The 26,842-nt window shown below is 43.2% G+C and overlaps 1 protein-coding gene across 3 annotated transcripts in view; it reads right to left on the bottom strand.

The window, feature by feature from the left end:
* Positions 1–288: 288 nt before the first annotated feature.
* net1 (neuroepithelial cell transforming 1) overlaps positions 289–26,842 on the bottom strand; it is a 35,215-nt gene continuing 8,661 nt past the window's right edge. For 2 of the 3 annotated variants that reach the window (XM_071501997.1, XM_071501998.1), the window contains exons 2-11: positions 26,487–26,550; positions 15,535–15,597; positions 4,321–4,428; positions 4,037–4,201; positions 3,603–3,665; positions 3,188–3,361; positions 2,826–3,083; positions 2,549–2,719; positions 2,168–2,354; positions 289–2,067 (exon numbers count right to left, since the gene is read on the bottom strand). In XM_071501997.1, the coding sequence (XP_071358098.1) occupies positions 1,619–2,067; positions 2,168–2,354; positions 2,549–2,719; positions 2,826–3,083; positions 3,188–3,361; positions 3,603–3,665; positions 4,037–4,201; positions 4,321–4,428; positions 15,535–15,597; positions 26,487–26,550 (1,702 nt within the window). In that variant the 3' untranslated portion in view covers positions 289–1,618. Of the gene's footprint in view, positions 2,068–2,167; positions 2,355–2,548; positions 2,720–2,825; positions 3,084–3,187; positions 3,362–3,602; positions 3,666–4,036; positions 4,202–4,320; positions 4,429–7,199; positions 7,531–15,534; positions 15,598–26,486; positions 26,551–26,842 lie in introns of those variants that run through there. The other variant, XM_071501999.1, reaches the window with a different exon arrangement.

Raw genomic sequence — 26,842 nt, 5'->3', positions numbered from 1 at the left:
GTTGGATTGTGGGTCCAGGTGGGCAGGGCTTGGTGCATGGCTGAGAGCAGTGACTGCTTTATTGTGACATCACAAAGTTCCAGAAGTCCTGACGGCTGGTTTTAAGGCTCAGTTTCTGAATACAGGCTGTGTGCATTTCTCTGTGGACTGAGGCTTTGATACTTTCACAGTATTAATATAGAACCTAGACCTGCTTTGTAATCAATAACACATGGACATGGATCTACCTTTATATGATATGGGACCTTTAGACAGAGTGACAAAGTGAAGAAAGACAAAACCAAAATGTTCAGATGCAAGTCTTACACAGATTTTTATTGTTCTTTTATTAAATACAGTTTGTGGCAAGCACATTGCCATTTCTTTTCTTTTCTTTCCTTTTTTCCATCTCAATGACAAAAACATCTTGTTCACACATACAAAAACCTTCTTTTTCATCTCTCTTCCCCTACGTACATTTTCCATCGATCACACTCACTTGAGTTTTACCATCCATCATCCATCTACGAGCAAGATATCACATCAGCTCACACAAGAGAAAGCTGCTGGATTTACACACCTTGCACTTACAATCTATTTCAACTTCCAAAATATAACTTTATCCATCTCGTCTCTTTTCTCTTCAGCCTTCAGATGACATTCTCCTAGTTTCACTGACAAGTCCTTTACATGTTTATCTGTCCCGTCCCTCAGGACGAGTTAAAACATCCTGCTGCCTCCAGAGATGCAAGGAGTGCCCACAACTACATCTCCATGCAAGATGCTACACTGAAAAGTTTCATTGTGTGTCATTGGTTGTTTTAAAAAAAACCAACATGGCTCAGTTCAAAAGATTTTGTGTCGAAACAAAACTCCTCGTCTCCTCATTTTGTCTCATAATTTTGACATCTGACGATTTGTTATTGTTCTAACAGTGAGAAAGTGAAATCTCATCTGTTAGGGATTAAATTAATGCCTCTGACTGCAGTATCTGCAAAAAATAAAAAAAATGTCTGGGTCCAAACATCTGTCGTTAAAGGAATGTATAAAAATAAGATCTCATTAATGTAAAAATCAGACTTCTACAGAGAAAGGTGTGTAGCTTTGTGTAGTACATCTCATCTATTTGGGGATTCTCTTGCTTTCTTTGCCGCCTCATCACGCTCAAAATTTCAAATAACTTCACCTAAAAGCTAAAACAGTGCTGCTTTATGATACCTAAAAAAAAAAAAAAAAAAAACTACAATCGATTTTTAGGATATAAAAATGTAAAACTTTCATGATCTCCCCCCAAAATGGTCTAAAATAATGTTTAAATATCAAATTAAGAGTAAACAGGATTTGATGCACCACCTCTACCTTCAAGAAATCCACACATGACACAAGGATTCATGTGTGAAACGTGTGTCTGCTTCTCATTGTGCTTCCTTTTCTGGAGCGTCTCTGTGGGAGGCACTTAGAAGGAGGGGTGAGGTAAATAGCTGCCAAAGAGGACAGTAACACAGAACACTGTTGTAATAATACGCACGCACGCAGACACACATAAATACAAGTCCCACGCTTCTCTGCGCTGTTTTGAATTTATGTACAAAAAAACAAGATGTCCGCCCTGGAGCCTGTCGTCTCCTGCCGGCTCAGTTCACACCATCGTCTCTTTTCTCTTCCCTAAAGAGCACAGAGACTTCTTGTCCTTTTTGGTTTTGTGTGACGTGGATGAGGAGAGCGGGGACGTCGAGGGTGACGACGTCGTCGACGAAGATGAGGAGCAGGATGAGGGGGATGTGGCGGTGGGGCTGGGGTTTGTGCTGTTACACGGTGAGCTGGGGGCAGACTGAGAGGTCGGCTGCAGGCAGTTCTCGTCCGCTTCCTCCATGTGGATGATGGCCGAGACAGAGGAGGGGCGGCGCTTGGTGCGAGCGGCGCTCGTGGGGGGGCTCGGGGTGGAGGGCTCGTTGAGGGGCCGGTGGACGGAAATGGCGCTGCGGAGGCAGTTGAGCCACTGCTGCTTGTGGAAGACGTCGTTGACTTGCAGCGTGTGGGACTGCGCCTGGCTCGGGTCTTGGGATCGCACTCGGAAAATGTTCTTGGCTGTTGGAGAAACAGAAAAATGAAATTAGCGATTTGATAAATTTAACAGGAGACAGAATCTCAAGCTACATTAAGTTGTGATGTTGGACACAAGCTGTACCTTTGTCTGCGTTGCTGAACGCGCCTCTGAAGGAGCCGCCCATTCTGACGTCTCCGTCCTGCAGGTCCTCCAGCACCAGATCCTGCACTGGGATTGGCTGCCGGTAAACCTGGAAACACTGGCGCTCATTCCTGGTGACGGGGCGGGTCAAGACCAGCAGCTCAGTAAACAGGAACACATGCAGCTTCTGGAAGAATCATAAAAACAGAGAAGTATTAAAACCAGAGCACTGATATGTTACATAACCACCACCAAAGTTTCCTGGAAGATGTTTACTGTTCATATTTGTGTGGTTAAATCATCGGCTGGTAGAGCAAGCACTCACAGCCTGAAGACTTGATATTAGGGTTGTGTTGGTGTGTGAAGAAGTGTTTTGCTCACCGTGCCGCTCTTGTTACGCAGCTCCCCGTGACACAGCAGGCTCTTGCACTGCTCAATGTGAGGGTCCCTCTGCCTGTCGTCCAGATACTCCAGCTTGTCAATGTAGTACTGGCACTCAGACTCTCCCTTCTTCATGTTGATGTCGGACAGGACACCCTGGATGATGGTTATCTGAACACACGAGGAATCAAATGATTAACTTCGGCCTCATTTTAAGATTAAGCATCTAAAGATAAATCTGGTTCCTGTGTTAAACTAATTTGTGTCCTTGACTTACTGCTTCCTCCAGGCTGGCGGCATCAGGGTGCTCTGCTGGAGTGTGTCTCAGTATCTCTTTGAGCAGCAGCGGGTACTTGACCAGGCGGGAGCGTGGAATATCCAAGAAGCTCCACAGGTCCAGCTTCCTGCTGAAGGGCGACTCAAGGCAGCGCTGCAGGAAGTCCTGCACCCGCCTGTCCTGCTTCTTCTGGTCCAGCAGCGCCTTGGCTGCCAGCTGGTTGCTGCAGTAGTCCTTGTAGGCGTTTAGCCTGGGCAGCTGCAGAAGAAGGAGAACGCTTTAACTAACCGCCTGCCGTACTTTAAACCCAGAACATTAACAGTATCTGAAAGTTTCCGGTGACTTGGTGAAAGGACGCTTACCCAGCTAACCACGATCTGCCCGATCTGGCCCACAGTCCCATCAGGCTCTGTGGCTTTGGAGAGCTGGGTCAGCAGGTCCTCATGCAGTGGGATGTAGGCATCCAGGTTGCCAAAGATGTGAGTGAGCTCCTCCTCAGACATGATGGAGAGCTTCAGCATCGGGTCATGGTACGCCTGTGGACAGGAGCAGAGCCAGAACAGTCAAATAACCATATCCCAGCAGGCCAAGAGGTGATGAAGGCTAAGAATAGCTGAGTGGATACAATGAGCTCGAGGGGTACAACAAAAAGACAGAGGACTAACTCCTGTCTTTTTATAGTTCCTGGCTTGGCTGAGTGAAGGGCCTGCCAGACTTTGATTTAATCTGTTTGCTTTACATGCACTCCCTCAGCTCCAGAGGTTTAAAAGCACAAACCTTGCGTGCCAGCTGGAGGTCCTCAATCAGGTCCTGTTCTCCACGAGACAGCTCAAATATGGCCTGAGGAAAGGGGAGGGGGAGGCACAGAGAGAAACACATGAATCAGGATGTCATTACATGATTGCAACTGACAGTGATTGGACTAAATCTAAAACTGCGACAGAGCCAAACAGATGGGGTCAAACTCTGAGATCTGTCTGGCTCCCTTTGCTCTCTTGTGTTTCAAACCGCACAAAGTTTATGGATGTTGACAGTTGGATAAGATATGTGACATATGCAGGACAAAAGGAGGAGGGAAGAGTCCTGAATACCTTTTGGCCCCATTTACTGTATTTGACACAAATACTACAGGGACATGTGAAAGTACTCTGACAGACTGCTGTCTGGACATCTGACTCACAACTATACTTTTCCCCGGTGCTGATTCTCACCTCCTGCCGCTTGATCTCTTTTGTGGAGAACGTTCCCTTCTGGTGGATGTCTAGTGTCTCCGACCACAGCGTGCTGTTCCTTCTTTTAGGCGGTGTGGGGGCCGCTGCCTTGCTGCAAGGCTTCTGGGGCATGCCCGGCGACTTGCCATCGCCCCGGAATGAGGCCTGAAGATGGGAAAAAGCCCCAGATGTCAGACATGTTGCAGTTGGACAGTGAGTTTTTTAGTGCAACATACACAACAGCAAAGAGGCGTCTGTTTGTGGAAGGTCAGAGGGGAAACTACCTGGATGGTTTGGCCGAAGCGCCGGACGGCCCCATTCTTCACCGGCGAGATGAGGTTGGCTAGCGACGTCACCCTGCCGAGAGGACGGACACGCTTGTTGCTGGGTTCCTACAGAGGGAAGATAAAAAGGAAGGAGAGATTAGTCCAGCAGTTTTATCACAGCTCATGTCAAAGACAAGTCTTAAATTTTCATTCTTTGTGCAACGACACAGAACGAATCGATCAGTGATGCCAACTGTGAGACCTCAGCAGTGAGTGCAGGCGCTCCCTCCTGACTCCAACACATCAAGTCAGGTAATTAATAATCATTATTGACTCCGCTCTCTGCTTTGGGGCGAGGAAACAGGAGGAGCTGGAGCCGACCAGACAGACTGGCGGACCAACGGACTGACAAAGATACTGAGGCGCAGGAAGCAGCTCCAGCAGCTGTTGGCTCCATCATGTGAAGAGTCAGCCCACTGAGCACAAAGACCCTCTCTGACTGCTGATCTGGAGGGGAAGGAGGTCTGGTGGAATGCCAGGAATGCACGAGACCCTGCTCTCAGCTGTTCAACACCCCCTCCCCACACTCACACTGCCACTATCTAGCCCAACAACAGCTACAACTCTGCTCAAGAAGGGATCTGTTCCGTCACTGAAACGGTGTGAGATCAATGCCTACTGATTGCTCTGGCTCTTTAACTGCCTTTCCCAGGGAGACAAAGCATTATGGGAGAGTGTGGCAGTGTGTCAGGGCTGTAAAGTAAAACAGACCAACAGTGTGAGTCGGGGGAGAGCAGCAGCAGTCGTAAACAGGCAGTGAATCTGTCCCCTCTCAAGTGTTTACACAGTGCGGCGTCGCAGGGGGTGCACAGCGTAGTTAATGGCTGCGAGTTGAGACAGGCTCTTCAACAAGCCTCGCGTGAGAGCACCACCACACCTGGGCCAGGTGACCCCCCCCCCGCTCCTCCCCTCACCCAGCCCTGAGGCTGGGAGAAAGGAGAGAGCTGCTCGGCCTCGTGCCAACAACAACAGGCCAAAGGAATCAAAGAGCAGCAGATCTGAGGTAATGATTTCAGCCTCTTCTAAAAAACGACGGGATGAGACAACCACAGACGTAATTAGCATTTCCAAAGTTTGCACTCCCCACAAAACATTTTCCTTTTTTTATGAACCATACACTAATGAAGCCTCACTCTCTGAAATGGAGCGCAGCACTTGAGCAGCCGCCTGTTCTTTCTCCTGACTCAGGCCAAAAGGGATTTTGCCTTGGCTCAGCAATCTGGGAAACAGAGCAGTCATTGAGGCTCCGAGCTGTGCAGACACAGCTGCAGAACAGATCCACTTAAGTCTGGCGTGGCCTGAGAGCTGCCGAGGCTGCGGTTGAGTCACGGTCTGCTGTGGCTGGGGTCTCCACATGGGAACAGCTAGACAGCCTTGAGAACTTAGCAAGCCCTCTAGTGGCAGGGGTCAGCAAAGAGGCGCTGCAACTGCTTCGGCTGTGGTGTTCATGCGAGGACAGTTTCTGACTTGTCCGTGGAGAGTAGGTCTGTGACCTTTTAATATCTGCAGACAAAGAAAATAAGTAAAAAGCTAAAGTTGGAGGAGGGGGGGTTCCCAAAGTCAACACTGGAAAAACGTGTTGGCCATTATGCCCTTCCTGTCCTTTTGCGACTGGCCCCAGAATAACAAAAGGCCACTAAACCCTCTCATTGTGAATCAGCTGTAAAGTGAAACAGTGCCAACAGGGAAAGTTGCTATTCCTGGCAGTTTGACCCAGGATCTCTGTGGAGTTTCAGTGAGTCTGGCTCACTTCAGAAAACCACCAGATCCGGGGTCTGTGCTGCTGCTTTGGGTAACTATTATCAGTGGAACAATGACCCTCCAGAAATACATACTGTACATGTGTGGTCCTTAAACTCCTAGCCTAAGATAGATCACAAAAGCAGTTTCTCTTTGATGTAACCTGGTTTGAGCTGTGAGCTAAAACCTCAGACGTGTCCCTGCGACTGTGGCACAGCTTGAGCTGATAGGAGCTGAGGACAGAGCAGCCAGCTCATAAATGAAAGAGTCGAGGTCAGCACAGAAGGAAAAAAAACAAAAAACACTGCATGTGTTTCTCAATTGTGCAACTCTTTGAGAACTCACTTCACAAATTGTCCTCAGACTTCTTCTTTACCAAGTGGTTTACTGTCAATGAAACCACATCATCCCAAAACCTCTTCCGAAAGGGAACCGTGCAAGCCTCAAAAGGGGAAGGAAGGAGCTGAAGCTGTGGCTTTTATCAGTGCAGAGAGCACACCTGGGTTTCAACACCTGTGTCCCTTTAATAGTGTTTGTAGCTGAAGGAATGCTCTCAGGCTGCTGTGCTTCATTTGCATCAAAGACCTGCTTTAACTTCAGAGTCAGAGGTCAAAAGAAAGGTATTTCTAGACGGGACTGAGCTGAAAGGACGCGAGGATGTTGACTGAGAATTCACCCCCTACTGCTCCACTGTTTGTGGCACTTTGAGTCTACTGAATATCCTGATCTCCCCGTATCCCACCAAGGCTGAGCTGCCTGGCAGTATGGGGGGGGCAGTTTAATGTTTGCTCCATTCAGGTGCAGCGTAATCCAATGATTAACTTCTCCAGGTTGGGCAGTATCTCAAGCATTGTTCTAAGTGCCTCGGCTCAAAGTTCAAATTCTCACCTCACAGGGACACACACACTGCATACCCAGCGGAGATAAAAAAAAAAAAAAAACAGGGTTAGGTGCTGATTCACTCGCAATCTGACACATGACACAGAGATATGACTTCATCTAAATGAGTTCCAGTCAAACATTTACTGAAAGATGCAGATAAGCAGATAAACAACCCCAACACCACCACCACCATCATGTGTGTTTTTGCGTCTCACCTCTGACTCTTTGTTGGCTTGGTTCTGGTAGTCTATCACTTGCAGAGTCCGTTTGATAGGCACCAAGCTACCCAGTTCATCGTAAGCCACCATAGCTTTCAGTAAAAACACAATATCCTTTTTTTAATCCTGGCGAGTCGGCTTCAAGTAATCCACATCAGAGAAAAAAAAAGTTGATGAAAATCAAAGGTTGTGTGAGAGTAAAAAAAAAAACGAAATAAATAAATGCACCTTCCTCCCTCTATTCCTTTTCTTCTTCTTCCCTCGAGGGGCAGAGCTTTCGGAAAGCTCTTCTCACACACTCTTTCTAAACTTTGGTCTGAGTGCACAGAGGGGGGAGAGGACTTTATACAGGGAGGAGAGACAGGGAGGAGCCTGTGCTCAGCCCTCATGGCTTATACTTGGAAGTGAGCAGACGCTGCCTGGATGCCCTGTTGAGCCATGCACTCAGTGAAAACAGTAGTGAGAATTTTGAAGATCACAGGTACAGCTTACCATACAAATAACTGATGAGGTCAAAGCAAAGCTGGAAGACGACTGAACCTTGTCGTACATTATACAGGTATTTCAGTTAAGTGGGTTAGGATGTGCAGAAAAGCCTGAGAATGAATTTTTGAGTTCTGTATAAATTTGAGGTTCAAAAAAAGTTGATACTGTATGAACTTTTTTTAGCAGGTATTTTATTTTTACATAAACACATGACAGAAACTTTACCATCAATGATTCCTCACATTTGGTTATAGAATTAATGCTATCTATTAAAGATGACAGGAAGAGCAAATATAAATCACTCTTAGTTGAACAGTTAATTCAACTGGAAATTATTATAGATAGAGAATATTAGTGATGAACCAATTAACTGATAATGGAAAATTAACTAGCAACATTTTTCTAATTGTTTAAGTCAAGCTAAAACAAGTTTTGGTTCCAGTTGATCTAATTTCCCATTCAGTGTGGCACTATGATGTGGGTTAAACCTGCATCAGATGGACACAGTCAGATGCTGCCCAGCTTTGGTGAACTGGTGTTTCTACCAGGAATGGAAATCAAGTAAATGATACCAAGTGACCCTCAGAGAGAGAAGGGGAGGGGGGGGGGGGATTTGCATGTGTGATGTGAGAGAGAGAGAGAGAGAGAGAGAGAGAGAGAGAGAGAGAGAGAGAGAGAGAGAGAGAGAGAGAGGTTCACAGACAGACAGACAGAGGGGTGATGGTGAAACAACTTGACTCAAGGAATCTCACTGTTTCCTGACATTATAAATATAATTTTAAAAGGTTGATAGAGGAAATATAACAGAATGATGAACTGATAATTATTATCATCAGTATTGGCAGATAATCAGCCTCTGGTTGTGGTTATTAGAATTGTGTTTTTAGAAAACTGATGGTGTGTTTGTTTGTGAATTAGACTGATTTAAAGAAAACCAGTATGTTATAACGTTACTGTGATCATTAATGACCATTCTCGTCTATTGCACTTGCTCCACATGAAATTGAATGCTTTAATATTTTAGTCAGCGATACGACCACTGCAACCACTAATGCTGATGAAACTACAATCATTATGCACCATTAATGTTGCAGCCCTAACACAACACACAGATTGTTTTTCTAACACGTCTGGTATCAGCCATTGAAAGGTTCAAACTAAATGACTAATTCTGGTTAATATACTTCAAACTACAAAGTCTTTTTAACTTTAGTTTCTTCTTGTTGGCTAATTAATCAAAGCAGTCCCTGCTCTTTACTTTTAACAGAGCTGTTATCAGTCTCATCAGCTGAGAGGGGGAGGTGATCAATTAGAATATCAATAGCAGGGCCACAGTGACACACTCAGCCAGATGTTTGAACTGAAACCTGTATATTGAGGACAGCAGGGGGGCAGGGTGCAACTGCCACCCATATGTTGATTGGTCTAATGGGGGGGAGAGAGGGCTAATATGTTTGCCGATTTCAGTAAAGACAAAGGGCTTAACTGAAGCAGGAATCAAACCTGCGGCTCTTTCTCATGCACGTGTGCACACCCGCCGAGACAAGGCTGAGGGACAACCACACCTGAAGCCTACACACTCACACAGCTGCTGCACAAATGCACAACAAGAAGTGGAGGTGTCAGGTCTGTTGGAGCAGCTAATGTGTACTGCAAGGCAGGGTGTCATCACGCATTGCATGTGTGTGTGTGTGTGTGTTTTTTGGGCAAATGGACAAGCCTGTTCATGACTCTACTTCATCCTCCTGGGTCAACACAGAGGTGTGAAGAAGGACACGGGCTTCATGCTGGTTCTGTGTGTGCGTGGGTGACAAAACACAGATGCTGATGGAGCTGATGGAGGTGTGTAGACGCTGACACCTTGTTCTTTGGGTTTATTGACGGAGGGCTCATCTGCTGCAGACCAACAGGACAATGAGTAGGGCTTACATCATCCACAAGCCTTCAAAACAAAGTGGAGCAGGAGAGTAAATCAAGGATCAGGACTTGGATTCATGTGAGAGAGGGGACAGCAGAGCAGGGAAGTATGCAGACTGAGGAGTCAGAGAGGATCTAATAAAAAATGAAGCTGTCTGTGTGTAGTCTCTGCATGCCTGGAGAGGACACTGTGCAGTCTTGCTGTTACTCACTCTGTATGGGGAGACCTTGGGCTGAATCAGCTGTACATCTGGCCCCGCCACTGTAAAAAACTAAACACAACATGGCTAGGCCTGTCTGGCCTCTTCGCCCCTAGTCACACTGAGCTGCAGCTGGAGTGCAGCCGTGATTTACACTCCAAAACACACACACACACACACACACACACACACACACACACACACACACACACACACACACACACACACACACACACCCCCTTCTGAGCGCAGAGAGCGCAGAAGACGGATGAGTAATGCAGTGAATGGTGGAGTCTCACCGCTGCCTAACCTATGCCGTGCCAGGGACAGACTGAGCTCCGAGGCCTGAGGGGCTGAGCTCATCCTAACCTCCACATCAGCAGCAGTGAGTACAGGACGCACAGAGTCTAATTACAGCTCTGGGGAAGGCATTAAACAGGCAGCTCTGGGCAGAGAAACACTGCTGAGTCTGACCGACTTAAAACAACAAGGGGATGGTGGAGGTGCTGCTGCCCTCTGCTGACTGAGGTCAGCTGCAGCAGAAAACAGGGGAAGTGAACGTTTCATCTTTTGAGGCAGCAACAAGTGACCTCTCAGATCTGTCACTTTATTATCAAACCACCACGTTTCCTATATTCGACTTGGAATTCATGTGGAGGTGAATAAATAGGTGAAGTGTGTGGATGAACACCAATCTTCCAGAAAATATCCCTTCATCTGGTGTTTTGATGATGATGAGGGTGCTGTCGAAATCCCTTCTCAGAAAATATGTATCGTTACTGGTTTCATCTGTCTGTTAAAGTGACGCCTTTTTGTCCTTCAGACACAAGTGTGTGGTACATAAATTTTTGCTCCAGCTTTTTCTTGATTATAAAGCAGGTCTAGGTTCTATATTAATACTGTGAAAGTATCAAAGCCTCAGTGCACAGAGAAATGCACACAGCCTGTATTCAGAAACTGAGCCTTAAAACCAGCCGTCAGGACTTCTGGAACTTTGTGATGTCACAACAAAACAGTTCCGCCCTCAGCCCTGCCCCAAGCCCCGCCCACATGGATCCACCATCCAACCTTGCAGGATTTGGTTTCTCTGAGTGTTTACCTGAAATCTGCTATATTTTTATTTGATCACTCAGAAACAGTCAGCCAATCAGAAGAGAGGCTCAGAGCCTCTGTGTAAAGTTAATACAGTGCTGTTAATAAGATGGACCAGTTGTTTTTCATTTCTTCCTGTGCATATTTAGCCTTGCGCTGCTCAGTCAAAGTGTGGCTGTGTGAGGGCCACAGCATATGATTTCATACTTATCAAACCATTCACTGAGCCCCTGTGGCCTAAAGAAAAGAACTGGCTATATTTCTCTAACTAAGAATATGAGAGGAACATGTATTGATACTATAACTATTAAGTATTATTAAGAAATCTCTAACAATCTCTCCTTCTTTGTCCATTAAATTGAAAACACTCCCAGGGGGTTTGGAAGAGAGTATATTTTTTAAATCACGCCCCCAGCTGGGGCATGTCTGATAGATTTTAACTAAGATTAATCTTGGAATTTTCTGTTCTTGGGGGGGGGGGGGGGGGGGCTATAAATATCTCCACTCCCCTCGATGAGGATACACAGAAGATGTAGACAGTGATCTAATCACACAAAAGCCTTTAGAAACAATGAAAACCACAGTCCTCAAACCAGACTTACCTCGGGTTACTCAACAGTTTTACTTTTTTTTGTTTTGTTAGGTTTTGTTTTGTCAGTGTTCACACCCACAGCACCCCTGGTTGCTACAAAACACAGCGCGGTAACTAAGACTCACAGTCAAACACTTTGTAGACGGAACAAACTGATACACTGATAAAGCTTCAGCAGGCAGACACATAAATAGAAAAAACACTGCTTGCCAAGTTAATATCAGGTCATTGGTAATGTTGGCATTAGCACATATGGACCAAATCACACAGGGGACTTCTGTAGTTATGACACAGCATATTGTGCAAAGACAGAGCCTGGCGCTCAGCTGCCAGCAGATATGTATCTAGACTTTACACAGAGTTTACCCGGAGTTTTCAGAAAAATGAAAACAGGTAAACAGGTTTCATTTTCTCTCTGAGACTTCAGGGAATTCTGGCTCAAGTTGCAGCTCAAGCGATTAAACTGCAAACAGCATGTGCGTCATCAACACTGAAATACTTATTGTGATGACAATCTCACTTAAAGTGAATGACACTGGGGCAGGACCAGACGTGTGCTGGGCAGGGTGAAGCCAGCATCCCCGAACATGCTGGACCAAACCCACACAGGAAACTGGACAGACAGTATGTAGGTAGATAATCTGAAGGTGGTTTGAGGGGTGTCAATCATCTTATCAGCAGAGTTGTCTGATATTATTTTAATATCTCTGGATGTATAAGGCCATTGTGAATAATCAGATCAGCGCAACAGTGTACTCAACTTTTTTATGGCAGCATTAGATATTATATGATTTTTGCATCAGTGTAACCAAGTACATTGATCTGTAAGATATTACAGATGTAAAAATGCACCGACAAGTAAACAGGACGCACCATATGTTTACTTCTCCTTGGTCCTGTTCTTTTTAAAGGTCCCACATTTTACACTTCTCCTATGTTTTATCTGAAGTGTTGATCTCCATCAGAAGATATATTTGTGGTTTTAAGAACCAAAAATAACTCAGTGTAGTTTTACATCTCCTCTCTCAGGCTTCTCTCTGGAGCTCTAGTAACAACAGGTCAGTGAGCCAATCAGAAGAGAGGATCTGAGCCCATGTGCATTTCTCTGTGGACTGAGGCTTTGATACTTTCACAGTATTAATATAGAAACTAGACTTGCCTTACAATCAAAAAACACAGTTGCAAACAATCGTATCTATTTTAGATTTTTTCATGTTGTTCAACCAAATAGAACAAAAGAGCACGCCTTCTTGCTGTCAGGAGGTCGTCCAACATGAAACATGTCCGAACGTATTGTAGGATGAACAGAGGCACATCCATGTCCAAGTTCATCCGAGGACAAATGTAATCCATGATCTGGCCTTCGTGTCTGAACAGTTTGTTACAGGATCGTCAGTACGGCCTGTGATTCAAATGATTGAAGTTGAACTAGCCAAATACACAAATTTGGTATGGGCCATACACTTTACAGTAAGAATTTTGGCAACTGAACCACCATCTCATTTGTACATTTTTCAAAATAAAGGACAAAAACATGAATTTTCCATATTTCACACCAAGTTGACATCTTCAGATGTCTTGTTTTGTTTAACTCTTCAGATCAACTCTTCAGATTTCAGAAGCTGAAACCACCAAATGTTTGACATGTCTGCTTGAAAATGAAAACTAGAATTAATAATTGATTACTGAAAGAACTGCAGATTAATTTTTGTGGATTGATTAATTGATTAATCAACTAAAAATGATCACTTTGGACTGTGAGCTGTGATTTAAAAAATGGGCAGATTGACCAACGATGAAAATAAACAAACAGTACACAACTAAATTGTTGGAAAGCCACTTTCTCAGACCACTCCTTGTAACTCTAACACTAACACTCATTTTCCTAAACAGCTCCATTTGGAGTCGGAGCCAAAGGGCAGCAGTGGACCATATGTTTAACAAGGGATTTTCTACAACAACTGTCTGTGTGTGTGTGCAACACAGTGTGTAGGGATTAGACGGCGCTGGAAGCGGCTCAATTAGAAAAGAAGATACACAAAAACATTGTTTGAAATTTGTTTAGCTAAATCACAGCAACTGATCCAACTGGTTAAAGAAGTGCAGGCTGTAGGTCTCTGCTAATCCCTCTCCCGTGGGTGCAGGACAAAAAGCAGCTTGCATGGAGGGAGGCGACGGGCTGATTGTAAACTGATGGGTCCATTGATGTCACCCTCAGCACAAGAGGCGTTTCAAATAAGAGACAGCAACCAAAAAGTCAGATCTGACACATTTGTATACACAAGAAATTCAGATATCCACATCTGGGAATCTGACATGACTGTTGTGATAGTGACATGTGCCTGGAGCTAAAGGGTGTTCACTTATGAGAAGCACTGACAGATCTTTGTGCAAAAGGTGTGCTCATGTAACACCCACACACCAAGTGAGGTGTATTTTCCAGCCTGGCCAGTCCTTACTGTCAGATTTCTAATTCAAGGAGCCAGCTTTGCCATAACTAACAGCAGAGCTCAACGGGCTCTTCACCAAACAAACAGGCTTTATCTCGATTTCTTCCGGTGATTAGCTCGGTCATTTTGATGATATGCTCTGAATAAACACAAGCACAGACTTCAGATACAGCAAGAGACTAGATACGGACCCCAGTTTTCAGTTGAGCAACGTGGTGTGTTTGTTACCATCAAATGTTTCTTAACAACAACATAAACTAGACTGACATGAGACAAATCTACACTGGGATCTTAGTTTCACTCATCACACATAGATCACTCGAAGCAGCAGAAATGAAATGAAACTTGTGTTTACACTTAAGAAGATTATTCTGAAAATGCTGTTTACATGTGCAAACAACCTTCAGTCACACTAGTGTTTTCAGGATGCTTTCACCAAAATTCTGTTAGTGAAACTCCTCCTCTCTTCCTCCTCTTTCTCCCAGAAAATAAGAAAATTGTCTATTACAGTCAATATTTAGTATAATGTATAATAAATAAATCCAAACACTCCCAACAGTCTTATCATTTCAACAGTTTCAGTCAGTTTTCACCAACCAGCTACTGTCGCCCATCATTCACAGAGTAGTATAAAACAGTGATTTGATTGTAGGTAATAAATGCCACTTGTTATCTGGTGTTTTGTTCACCTCAGTGATTGGCACTGGGCATTATCTAATAAATACATCATTAGATGACAAAAGAAAAAACTAATTTATACATTAACAACTATTATATTATTGTTGGTCAAAGGTTATGTAAACTAGATTTTAAAAGATACACTGGAGTAATGGCGTCCTGAGCAGAGAATGAAGTCACACCTCTTCTCTGCGAGTTGTATTCTGAGTTCCTCTGTTCTTTGTTTTGGTTGTTATTACCAGCTCTGTCAGTGTCATTTGTGGACAGTCCCAGCAGCCGAGATGGAGAACCCTATGAGCTGCTGTTTTCTTCTCCATGTGTCAGTAACTTGATGCTACATAATGTTAATGTCTGTTTTCATTAGTGACAGCTACAGTAGCATAATTTAACTAACTTAGTTAGCTAACTTGCTGTTAACCATATTATGAATGTGTTCAGCAAATGTTGCTATCGTCAGCTGGCTAATTGTCAGCATTTCTGTGGAGCATATTGCAGCAATGCTAGCATGGGCTAATGGTTGTGGTTTGATTGTTTTTTGTTGGCTCTTTTGTACCCAGGGTAACTTTGTTCAGTTGTGCTTTTTGATGTATGTTTAGTGGCCGCTTTCACTGGGCTTTTTAACACCTTACTGACTGAGAACATGAGGGGGGAGGTGTGATTAACAACACAACAACAATTCAAATCTGGAGTTGTGTTTTCATCTGAATTGTCTCATTCAGTGGCTCACAGCTGTGGGACCTCAGATCCATGAACAGATCATCAGCGTACAGCAAATGAATGGAACAACTTCATGAAGTTTATTTTATTTCTAAGTAGTAATAGTAATCATGACTATAACCCAGGAAATGAGACATATCAGGGAACCACAGTTCTTAGATAACCTGAGGGGAGGTGTGTTAACTGATGATGTGTTTTACCTTGAAGTCAAAGCTGCAGAGGCTGACTGCGTCGCTGTCATCCTTCTCTCTGCGCTTCCGCTTCTGTGGAAAGAGAAAAGGAGTTAGAGCGTTACCATAACAAGCAAATGCATCATCAGACTTTGTCATGATGCAAAGTGTGGGGAGTAGTCTGCCATGAACACTTATACAAGTACACAAGTAGCATGAGTCTAGGATTCACACTCAATACACTCCCAGCTGTGTGCCCAGGCTAACTGTAGTTTATGGTGGAGGTTTAGATTGATGAGCTAAATACAAAATGATCTCACACTGGGATCCTCTGTACGAAAACCTCTCAAATTCCTGGATCTCATGACCTAATCTGTATTTTTTTAAAGATCCCTGGTAGAAAAATAAATAAATAAATAAATAAATAAAGCCTTTCCCACTGGTTAAAAAAACAGCTAACACTTGTTAATATCAGGCTTTTGTTGGCAATGGAAAAGGGTACAAACGGCATTCACACCTGGGTCAAATGGCCCAAACTTGCATATGGCAACAACTAACACAGGGTGTGTTTTTTCTTTGCTTTGTGTTGTAGTACACATCTTTGTCTGGGTGCCAAGATGAGACTAACATGTTGAGAAATTTACAGCCACCATTTCTTGTTTGTACTTCAGGCCAGTTATGCTCATTCCCCCTGTGGCTCTATTGTAAAGCGACAGGTAGCTCCTGCAGAGAACAGGAAAGGGTTAATTAGGTAGCGGGACACTTTAACACCTGCATGCGGACTGTCAGTCAGGGAGTCAGTTAGCAGGTGAGAACAGCAGTCTGGCCTGTTGAGGCTGGGGGTTGTAAAAGCCCTGAGGAGCAGCGGTGGCTGCTGGGACCCCCAGGGCTCGGTCACTACGCTCCATTAACCATGGAGGCCAGAATGCCTCTGGCTGAACACACAGGATGTCAAGACCTGATTGACCAGCGAGGTGAGGAGGGCTAAAATGGATACATAATGGTCAGGGGTGGCTGACGATGAATGGCTGAGCTGCGTGTTTGTTTGTGTTAAAGTTGGGTGGTGGTGTGGGGCATTTCCTCTCCAGCAGGCCAAACTGTTTATTTTCCCACATCCATAAAATTTAAGAGCTATCTGCTCAACAAATTCAACTAAACACTTTTAAATATTTCCCCCAGCATGCATTTCAGGTGGTGTTGTCACTTAACATAGCAATGAACAGAATGTTTTGTTCAAAATTGGTTGCATCACAATAGGAGGCTGCAAATTACAAAGGATTGTGTAATTCTCTCCTGTGTAGCAGACTTTCATTCAGTGCCACAACTGAGCACAACAGAGGAGCTTCACTGCATTAAAGCTAACTGAGGAATGAACTGACAACCTGGCACAGTATGTGTCACACACATCAGCCTGGTATTTTGGGTGGATATGAAATCTATCCTCCAGTTTTCAAAGCTGGCAGAGCTGTATCTTACAGCTCATTGGCTCTCTGTGTACAACCAGTACCTGTGACCTTTAAGTGTCCAAAACGTTCACTGTATTAATGATCAGGCTGCAACTATCGATTATTTTAGTAATTGAGTATTCTACTGATTATTCCGTCAATTAATCGAGTCATCAGATAAGCACTAGTTTTGTCTTCTTAAAGAAAAATACATAAGTAAATAATATATAAAAAATATATAGAATATAGAAAATAGAAAAAAGAGAAAAGAATACAGGTCTCTTAAAATTGGTTTCGTTTTAAGAAAAAGCAACATTTTAGCAACCAATATATTATCTGACAAAACTAAACCCAGCTTACTCTTACGTTTCTCGAGGAATCAAGTATTTTATTGTTAATGAAGTGCAGTGATAAGCCACAGAGCTGCAGCTCCTACGACTGGAGCTGGACAGTCCAGTTCACTGATGAGCTCAGTTTGAGTTCATTCATCCAAATGAGTCAAACCTCAAGAGTTTTTGTTTTTTTTCCCCATGTTTTTGCTCAGATTGACTTGATCTGCATCTCACTACACACACTGTGTGCTGCATCTTGTGTCGACTGTTTATGTCTTTGTGCCTATATGTACATTGTATGTACTGTTGTTGTTTCTGGTTAATAACACAAACACACTGATGAACACATTTCTGTTATAGTTGTCTTATGTGGATGGTTGTTCATCTGTCCTCAGTTAATACATGTTTAAATTGGTTTGATGTTTTGTTTAGTTTTTAAATCACATGATACTTTTTCTGACCTTTTTGAATCTCGCCCTTCCAAAAGAAAAAGACCTAACTAAAACTAACACTGAAACTAATAAAAACTAAAGCTAAACATTTTCAAAAAATAAAAACTAAATGAGCAAACCTGTTTTAAAAACTAATTCAAATTAAACTGAGATAGAAAACACAAAGTCTAAACGAAATAATAATCAAATATCCCAAACTATTCTAACCTTGGTGTGTATACACATGTACCGTATATACAGTGCATGTGAGAGGGGTAACATCCAGACTGGGTTATGAAAACATTAGCCTGAGCCTCAGTGGTGGTGTTAGGTACAGTTCAGCAGGTCAGCCGAAGTCAGCAGCTCATTGTCTGTGAAGCGTGCATGCTGAGAGTGAATACCCCTCCAAGTTAAATATTGCCTTAAGCTGGGGTCTTACATGTGAGATAAAAACGACACTGGAGTAATCTCTGTGTAAAAACAGACAACGGGCAAAAGCAGAAGAAAATTAGCCGTCCTTTTCCTCCCACCCTTTAAAATCCCTCCGTCAGCAGCTCGCAGATGGAATAACACCCTCCAAGCAGCGACTTGTCCAGAGGTTGACTGGGCACAGTCCAAATACTCTGACTCAGTAAACGCTGCCCCCCCTTCTGCTTATTACACACACACACACACACACACACACACACACACACACACACACACAGAGGCTAGAGAGGCTTTTACAGGTTACCCTGTTACTCATCTGGGAAGCGACTGACAGATTTGTGTGTTACATAAAAGGATAATGAAGTCCACATACAACAGACACACAAAGATGATGAACAGCCAAGTTCACAACTACACACAAGTTTCAACACTTTCAGACAGACAATGAGCAGTTTTGCTTTTCTGTCTGCTGAGAAGTTTGTTTCCTGCCACAAGTCATACAGTTACCATGACATCATATGATGGATCTTCAGATAAAACTAAATCCATCCTGAGACCTGACAACCTGCTCATTCTGACCTACACCTGTGTTAGATAGAAGCCTAACACACACAGTTTAACACACAGTTTGGTGAGAAGCATTAAACATTTACTCAGTGAATAGGAGGAGGTGAAGAAAGAGAGAGGTTGTTGGGAGTGACACTTGTATAACAGTTCTGCCAAGAAGTGTATTGACTTATGCAGAGAAAGATGCCCTGTGAGGGGTGGGGGCAGACAAAAAAAAGCCACCCCCACTCCTCTCTCGCTCGTTGTTGTGCTTCAGTCACATGTAAATGACCGTAGAACAATAAGCTGGTGACAAAGGGAAGTGTGGAGGTACAGGTATATCCTGGGGTCATACAGAATATATCTATGTGGCTGAAAACCATCACTTAACTTTATACAAAGTGCAGAAAAAATCAAATCCAATCAGTGTTTGGTGTGACCAGCCTCTGTCTCCATAACTACACCACTTATCAAAGTTCACTGATGTGCAGTTTCTCAATGAACCTGGGAGGTAGATTCTTCCAGGCATTCAGGAGAACCTGCCACAGTTTTTATGTTTCACACTACGGCCACACCACAATGTTTTCATTTTAAAATTAAAACGATCTCCGTCCAGACAAATGTTTTAGCTCCATATCAGAAATCATCTCCATACTATCATTTACATACACTGGGCAGGCATGTGCTGGTGTAACCAGGAAGCAGAGAGTCCAGTCTGCAGTTGGTTAGTTACAGGAAATCCTCTGAAGGAGGAACAGCAAAGGCAGTTGTAGAGTTAAAATACAGAATTGAACTGAACAACAGCTGCTGCAAAGACAACAAAGTCAGTACCACTTTCATTCATTATCCATGTTGTTTTCACCACCGGTAGTTGAGGCTGATAAGAGACAATCAGGGAGTGACTGTGGGTGTCTACATCATCGTTTCCAAAGGTCTCACTTTCTGCTCGTCCAGACTACAACACAACCCTGAGGTCAAGCAGCTTTTCTGAAAGTCTCTGTTTTAGTGGCTTGAAAACTCCAGAGTAGTGTAGACGTAGCCTGAAGTGCCTAAAACTTCTGCCAAGTATGTTTGGTGTTAGTTTAGTCTGGTGTAGTTATCTGTAATTACTAAAAAGAAGACCTGTAAATTGTATTTATTTTTCTGCAGTTCCAAAACGCCCTACATTGGTGCTCACCTGCAGGTATGAAATCTTGTTGATGAGCGCTGTAATCTGGTCGGGGCTGTGTCTATGTGGAGGGCTCTAAAAACACAGCATTACATCCCCTCAATTCAACGACCACACTGTCAGTTAACCAGCTTCAGGTTGATGTTGTTGGTCGTAGGTCATCTGTGACCACGGTACAACAGTGCTGAGTGTACAGGACTAACTAGCAGAATAAAAAAGGGCTCACACACTGTTTAGTCAACTTCACATCTTGTAGCCAGAGATCATATCTCTTCAACAAACACAGACAGAGAGCTCAGATCAGTGTGCAGCGTGTGGAGTGTTTCTTCGGTCTATCAGTTTATAGATCTAGATTTCTGGCTATAAGCAAACCATCCTGAGTCACGACAGTCCCGTAAACTGTGGCAGGTTCACACTGACTAACTGTTCATGTCACAGTTTACAATACCACCATGACTCAAGGCGGCTTTCACCTACATTCCTTTTTAACTTATTAACCTTTTTGTGCACGTTGCAATAACTCAATTCACATAAAGTCGACATTTTACACATGATGCTGCCCTGAACTGAACCACTTTCAGCATGTTTACTGAGAAAAGGCACAAATGCAAAGATCAATCTTGTTTTTTTTTCATCCGTCCATTTATCCTAAGATGCTGCTTTCACAAATACGTTCAAAAATGGTTTAATCCTGTTTTGTAATATGCTACATTTTCATTATAGTTTGTGTTTTCCTACCCAGAAAGGGAGGACAATTAAAATTTCAGTTTGACTTAAAACACGTGGAGCTTTGGATTCTATTGAAAGGAGAAAAAAAACTTGTCAGATATGTTGACTGATGGCAGCATTACAACATACATTTATGATCCCCAATCAAAAGCCTGTAAAACATCACAGAGAGCTTGTAAAACAGGCAAAAATTTCATTTCACATAACACGTGCTATCAGCTATTAAAGGGCATTAATCCAAGATACTGGACAACTGTAATGCAACATCAAAGTGCGATCTATCCACAGAGGGATGATGCAGCTGAGCAGGGTTCTCTCACTGAAATGAATGGAGAGCAGCACCTTGGGATGCTTTGTATTATCAAGGGTGACGTGATATGAATCCTGTCGCCGAGGAATCTTCAGACAGTCGGCAAGTAGAGAAATAAATCTTCGTTGGAATACAAATTGCTGTTGACATGGGCAAAACCTTCCCACAATAATTATCAATGTTTGTGTGAAACACCAGCTGTGTCTCAGCGGCCGACAGCCACATTAAATCACATCGTCTGATTAAAGCTGGAATGCTTCTTATCAGACGAGCCACTCTTGAGGCTGACATCTCTGGCCGTCTGAACTTGTTGCTCAGGATCTGACTCTCGGTCTTGTTAATTACCTTCACATTCCCCCAAATGGCAGTCTGGTTTGATCTGCTCCACCTTGGCACTGGGTTGGAAACCTGATTCACATTCTTGCCATGACAGAAAGCCCATCAAGGCCTCGTGTCTGATATAGTCTGAGAGAATGCACCAAGCGCCTGGGGAATGCCTGCCTCACCTACTTCCAAGGTTCACCTCAGGGCCAATGCACCCCCAACTATACCTGGCCACGCAAAAAATCCCCCCAACCACTTCAAAGCCTAAAGACCTGGCTAGAAACTTATTTAAAGCTCTGGCAAAATCATCAAGATTAAAGTGGCGAGGGTAAGGTGGGGCAATGAGGGGCAATGAGACGAAGACTCTTCCAGGATTCTTTCATTGCTCGCTGTTAGATTTATGAGTGACAGATAAATTAGAGGTGAGGGGGGAGTAGATTGAAATGGTGACCTAATGAGGTCCACATGGTTTTGGTGGATGAGCTAAGCGTGCCATGTTTGCGAATCAAAGGCAGCAGGCTGGCACAAGATAAAGAGCCGTTGGCCTTCTCTCCTTGCTTTTATTCCTCCCCCTCTGCCTTCACATGAGCGATGGATTGTGTTTTAGGCGGTTGTAAACCCTGGAATGCCTACACACTCGTCATGTTGCTCGCCGTCTAATCTGTACGCCGTTTTCTGTTTCTAATCAGCTCGTTTCATTTAAGGCTGACTGTAAACCACAAGCAGGCCAGTCTGTTAGAGCCAGCAGCTCTCTGTGGGTCATTATGTTCCTCTGGTAGGGAGGATAAGAAATCGGAGCAGGCTGGATTTCCTTTATCTGGCATTTGGTCTCTGGCCACATGAATAGGCCTTGGTTCAGCTATGAAGGAGCCACATAACAACAGTCATCACAGTCCCTGAGTGAGGTATTAGATGAAGATACATGCTCAATGCTGACAGCTGCTGAGGGGGAAAGCTGCCCCTCAATTTAGAGCCAATCTTATGAGGATCAAGGTTGGTGATTGCTATGAAGCAATTAGTTTAGAGGCCAGGAGCTGTATCCAGAAAACATCCGACGCAGGGATTCAAAGAGCTGGAACAGGGATGGCTGCTACTCATTGTGAACGAGACCTGTGCCCCCCACTGTGCTCAACAGACTCAGGCTACGTCCACGCTACTATGTTTTCATTTGAAAATGCATCACTTTCGCTACGTTTACTCCTGCCGTCCACACTACTCTTTTTGAAACGATGCGGGCCACGTTTTAGTTTGAAAGCTCCAGGGTTGTGTTGTAGTCTGGACGGACAAAAACAGAGACCTTTGGAAACAATGACAGACACCTCCAGTCGCTCCCTGATTGGGTCTTAACAGCCTCAACTACCAGTGGTGAAAGCAAAACGATTTAACAATGACACGTTTTACTGACCTCGTCGTCTGTATAGTTAAATTCTTCATTTTAACGAAACAACTGTCTTTGCTGTTCTTCGCTCATAATATTTTGTGTAACTAATCAACTGCAGAGTCAACAGTCTGCTTCCTGTTTACACTGGCCCGTGCATGTTCGTTGTATGTGAATGGTGATGTATGTATGCGTTTTCAGGTGTATCTGTAAATTACAAATACTACTACTACTACTACTACTAGCAACACTCATAAGTCTATGAAAAGTTAAAGGCAGTCCAGAGGACACCTCAGTCACTAAGACCTGCTGACAGGAAGTAATGTGCTTCACTGCATCAATGTTTTGTAATTTAAATAAAATGAAAATTAACTTTAAAACCACATTTTGATGGTGGACAGGATTCAAACAGCTCAACAACAAACTGTACTAGTAATAGAGTAACACAATAACACTGGGGATGATGGTTCACACAGTCTCAGCCGTCTGTCAGAACCGTTCATTAAAGCAAAGATTCACTCTTCAGACTCTAATTTGTTCAGCAGTTCAATAAGTACACATTAAATGATCATCATCTACAGTCCATACATAAAGGTGATTATATATCTAACTTTAAATCGTTCACCACACCTCTACCTCGTTGTATTAAGGAATATTTTCCCCACCTGTCAGCACCAGATTAATGTGGTTCACTCATGAAACATGATGTCATCTGTAACAACAGGGTCAACTCCACCTCTTCTCTCAGCTCAGGAGTTCTTTGTGATGCTCACTGAAAGCTGCTCTCAGTACATTTGTGATTATCTCTGAAGAGGAAGGTCTTAGTGGTGAGATGAGAGCCAAGATTTCAGATGGTTTGTACTTGAGAATAAAATCAAACTAGTGCTGCATGTACAACAATGCAATCGTAGATCATAATAACTTGTAATATCACAGAGAGTCAGCCCTTGGCCAACAAACACTATTCAATGCAACTTTTCAGTTCTGTAGGTTTAACGACTCCAGATTCATCTAATTGTTGATTAAAATGTGTCTGAAGTGAAGCAATCAGCTCAAGAGAAAACGTTTGTCGGAGCTACAGAAACAGTGATGTCACAGTGATGTCACTCACACATGATCTTTGGTGCAGTACACAGTACAGACACTGACTGCTGAGCAAACAACAAACAAGTTCAAATTTGTTCTGTCATCAGTTTATTCACTAGATTAGTATTAATTAGTGTCAGCATTAATAGATACGACCTGTCACTGCCGAACGTTCATTCAACGTCATTTCAACTTGTGGAAACAGCGGCTAAAAATGAGAAGCTGCTAACTCAATGTTTTGTGCACTGATGAGAAAGAGAGAGATGATTGGATAATAGATTTATCAGAGTGGGATCTTGGAGCAAATCAGTGCATTATACCAAACTGAGAGTCAGAACTCAGACTCACTGAGCAGAGCTGTAGAGCCTGAATGTGGTAATGTAGAGCAGTTGTGCAACACTGGACAAAACAGAGTAGATAAGTAGAACACTTACTTATCTTAATTATACGATAATGTGTAAGACAGATTGTTACATCAACTATTTCCTGGTATTTCCTGTAAATATATACACATAGTTCAATATGATCTTAATTGTTTCTGTAGAAAATTCTATATTCATGACTAAACAGTCAAAGTTAAATTTGGAAAAAACAAAACCAAAAACATAATTTTGGGTCATTCATTAAGAGTCTAAAACTCAACTAATCTGCTTTATCAGGACTGTGTAGATGTGTTTTCTCCAGATTTGACTGACAATGCCGGTAACATACACAACCATCCACACAATTGTCATCACATTATGAGTCATCTGGTGCTGAGCTCTGGCCTGATTGAGGCTCACCCACTTCAAACCAGTGTTAAAAGACAAAAACACAAATACAAAAGTCTCTCATGTGTTAACTTACAAAACTGTGCAAAATGTAATGTACAAAACTGTGTTTTAACAGTGTGGTTGACAGAAAAATAGGTTTGAGGACATTCAGCTGTAGCTCTATGTCTTGTGCATGTATATTTTTATCAGCTCAGCTGACCACTGTAGAAACGTCCTTTATGGTCAGGTGTTCACTTTCACAGGTGATGCATTACATAGTAATAATAAACCATTCACCCTTCATTTCTGCCTCTCTATAACCTAAGGAAGTGTGTCAGCAGTCATGTCAGCCTTGTGTTGTGCTGCAGTGAGGCAGTATGGTCCAAGCAGCTGAGTGGAGGCTGTAGCTCTCTGTCAAACTTGATTTTATATCTATTTGTGAAACAGTCAGTAAGAAAATTCAGTCAGTAAACCTGACAGCTGCTGTCAAACATGAACTTGCAGTTTATCTGTTGCTAAATTAGTTAGCCATGAAGCTAGCTAATGCCATGGCTTTAATTAAAAGATAATGGCAGTGGAAGACAGCTAATGAGCCGTTAATTTTATAATATTACACTCATGATGTAATGGAAAATGACGTAATGGTAAAAATATCAGACTCTCATGTCAGGACAGTTTCAGTCTGTTCATTTGAAACACGTCTGATTTTCACAGAATGTTTGTCTCAAAGCTTAAAATTGAGACAAGAAGCCTTCTCAGAATTAATGAGCTGATGTTGATGCCATTACATTTTAAAACAGCTCGTTGGAACTGGTAAGATTAGAGGGATTATTTGACCAGAGGTTAAACACTAAAACTAAACGTGCACACTGGGACAAGGAAATGACAGTGAAAGCAGATTCAGACACTCACCATCAGCTCCACAACAGTAACCTTTATACACCAGAATTAGTGAGTATAAGCAGGTTTTTTTTAATGTGGGTAAACCCACTAAAAATGTGATTGACTCCTTTTACACTGCCAACCAAGTTTGCTGTAGAGGACACACTTACAATGTCACCACATGCAGTTACAGAGGACACAGACGCAGATGCAGGAGAGAGAGTGAGCTGCTAGCCGCTGTACAAACTGGTAAAACGGAACTGATGCGTCTCATCCCGGGTTGATGCTCCTGAAAGTGTCAGAGCCATCGTGTGAGATGCCGGGATCCTTATCAAAAATCTTTGTTTATGTTTTGTTTTTCTGTAAAAAAAAATAAATATTGGCTGGTATATTGTTAGCCTGTAGCCCTTGTTAGCCTCAGTGGTCAGGCACTAAACGACAGTTTTTTCCTTGCTTTTCTGCTGTCGTTTGTGAGTGTTTTTATTATGGGCTGTCAAAGGATGTCCCCTCCCACTTATGCATCCCAATAAGTAAGCTTTATTTTCTCATGAGCTATGAAAACTATACATCTCTGACCCAATAAAGTAAAAAACAAGAAGTAAAAAAAGGCTCTAATACCTCAAATCAAATCAAATCAATTTACTCCAAATTACTCTAAAAATGATTTGTTTAATTTTAGTTGTTGTTGTTTTTTTAATTTAGGATAAAATGACCAAAGTGTAAACAAGCGAAAGTAAATGAGACATTTATCCCCCAATCTTGATGGTTTATCTGAGTTACAGTGGCTGTGGGCCTTTGAGGAGCTGTGACAGTGAACAGCAATACCGTTTCCTGGACCTTGTTGAGATTTAAAGCCAAAAGACACCGTAATGATGGGAAGCAGTGCTCAAGTGTGTTTGCACAATGGGACAGAAGTCAGCCAGAAGCCAACTCCGAGAAATGTGCAGACTGAAATGTATATATTGTGCAGGTACTGTATATCTCATATAAAGTAAATAAAGCAGGTATCTTCTTGCTGCTTTGGCACTTTGTATCATGACAGTGGACCACCTGGTACTTTTTTTTTTACTTCCCAGTCCCCCCCGCTGCTGCAGGTTATTTTGATTAGTGATGATCCAGCAGGTGGTCTGATACACTATGCAAATTGGAAAACACAAGGCCTGTACTCACCAGACTGAAGTCCCATTGTGGTCCTGGGGTGAGGAAGGTGAAGGAGCTTCCTCTTCGCAGTGACCTGTATGACCAGAGGGGAGGGTCAGAATCCAGCATCAAAAATCACCTTCTACAGCACAGAGCCTGTTTATCATGGCCTCCCTCTGTCATTTCAAGTGATCATCCTACACTGTGCTGTGAATAAACATGACTACAACCCAAATATGAGAGTTTTTTAAGAAGCACCAGATTGATGTGAACCACCAGTGGACTCCACCCTGACCTAAAGTCCCAGCCAAAGAATGAGTAAAACCAGTGACTTAGTGAGTTCAAAGCATTCATAAGGTGATAAGAGGGGAAGTGTGACTCAGAGG

The sequence above is a fragment of the Trachinotus anak genome, unplaced genomic scaffold (genome assembly GCF_046630095.1).
Source record: "Trachinotus anak isolate AG129_WGS33_773 ecotype Australia unplaced genomic scaffold, CSIRO_AGI_Tana_v1 ptg000018l, whole genome shotgun sequence".
Lineage (NCBI taxonomy): Eukaryota > Metazoa > Chordata > Actinopteri > Carangiformes > Carangidae > Trachinotus > Trachinotus anak.
Note: the sequence above shows the minus strand (reverse complement) of the source record. Positions and strands in the feature narration are given on the sequence as shown.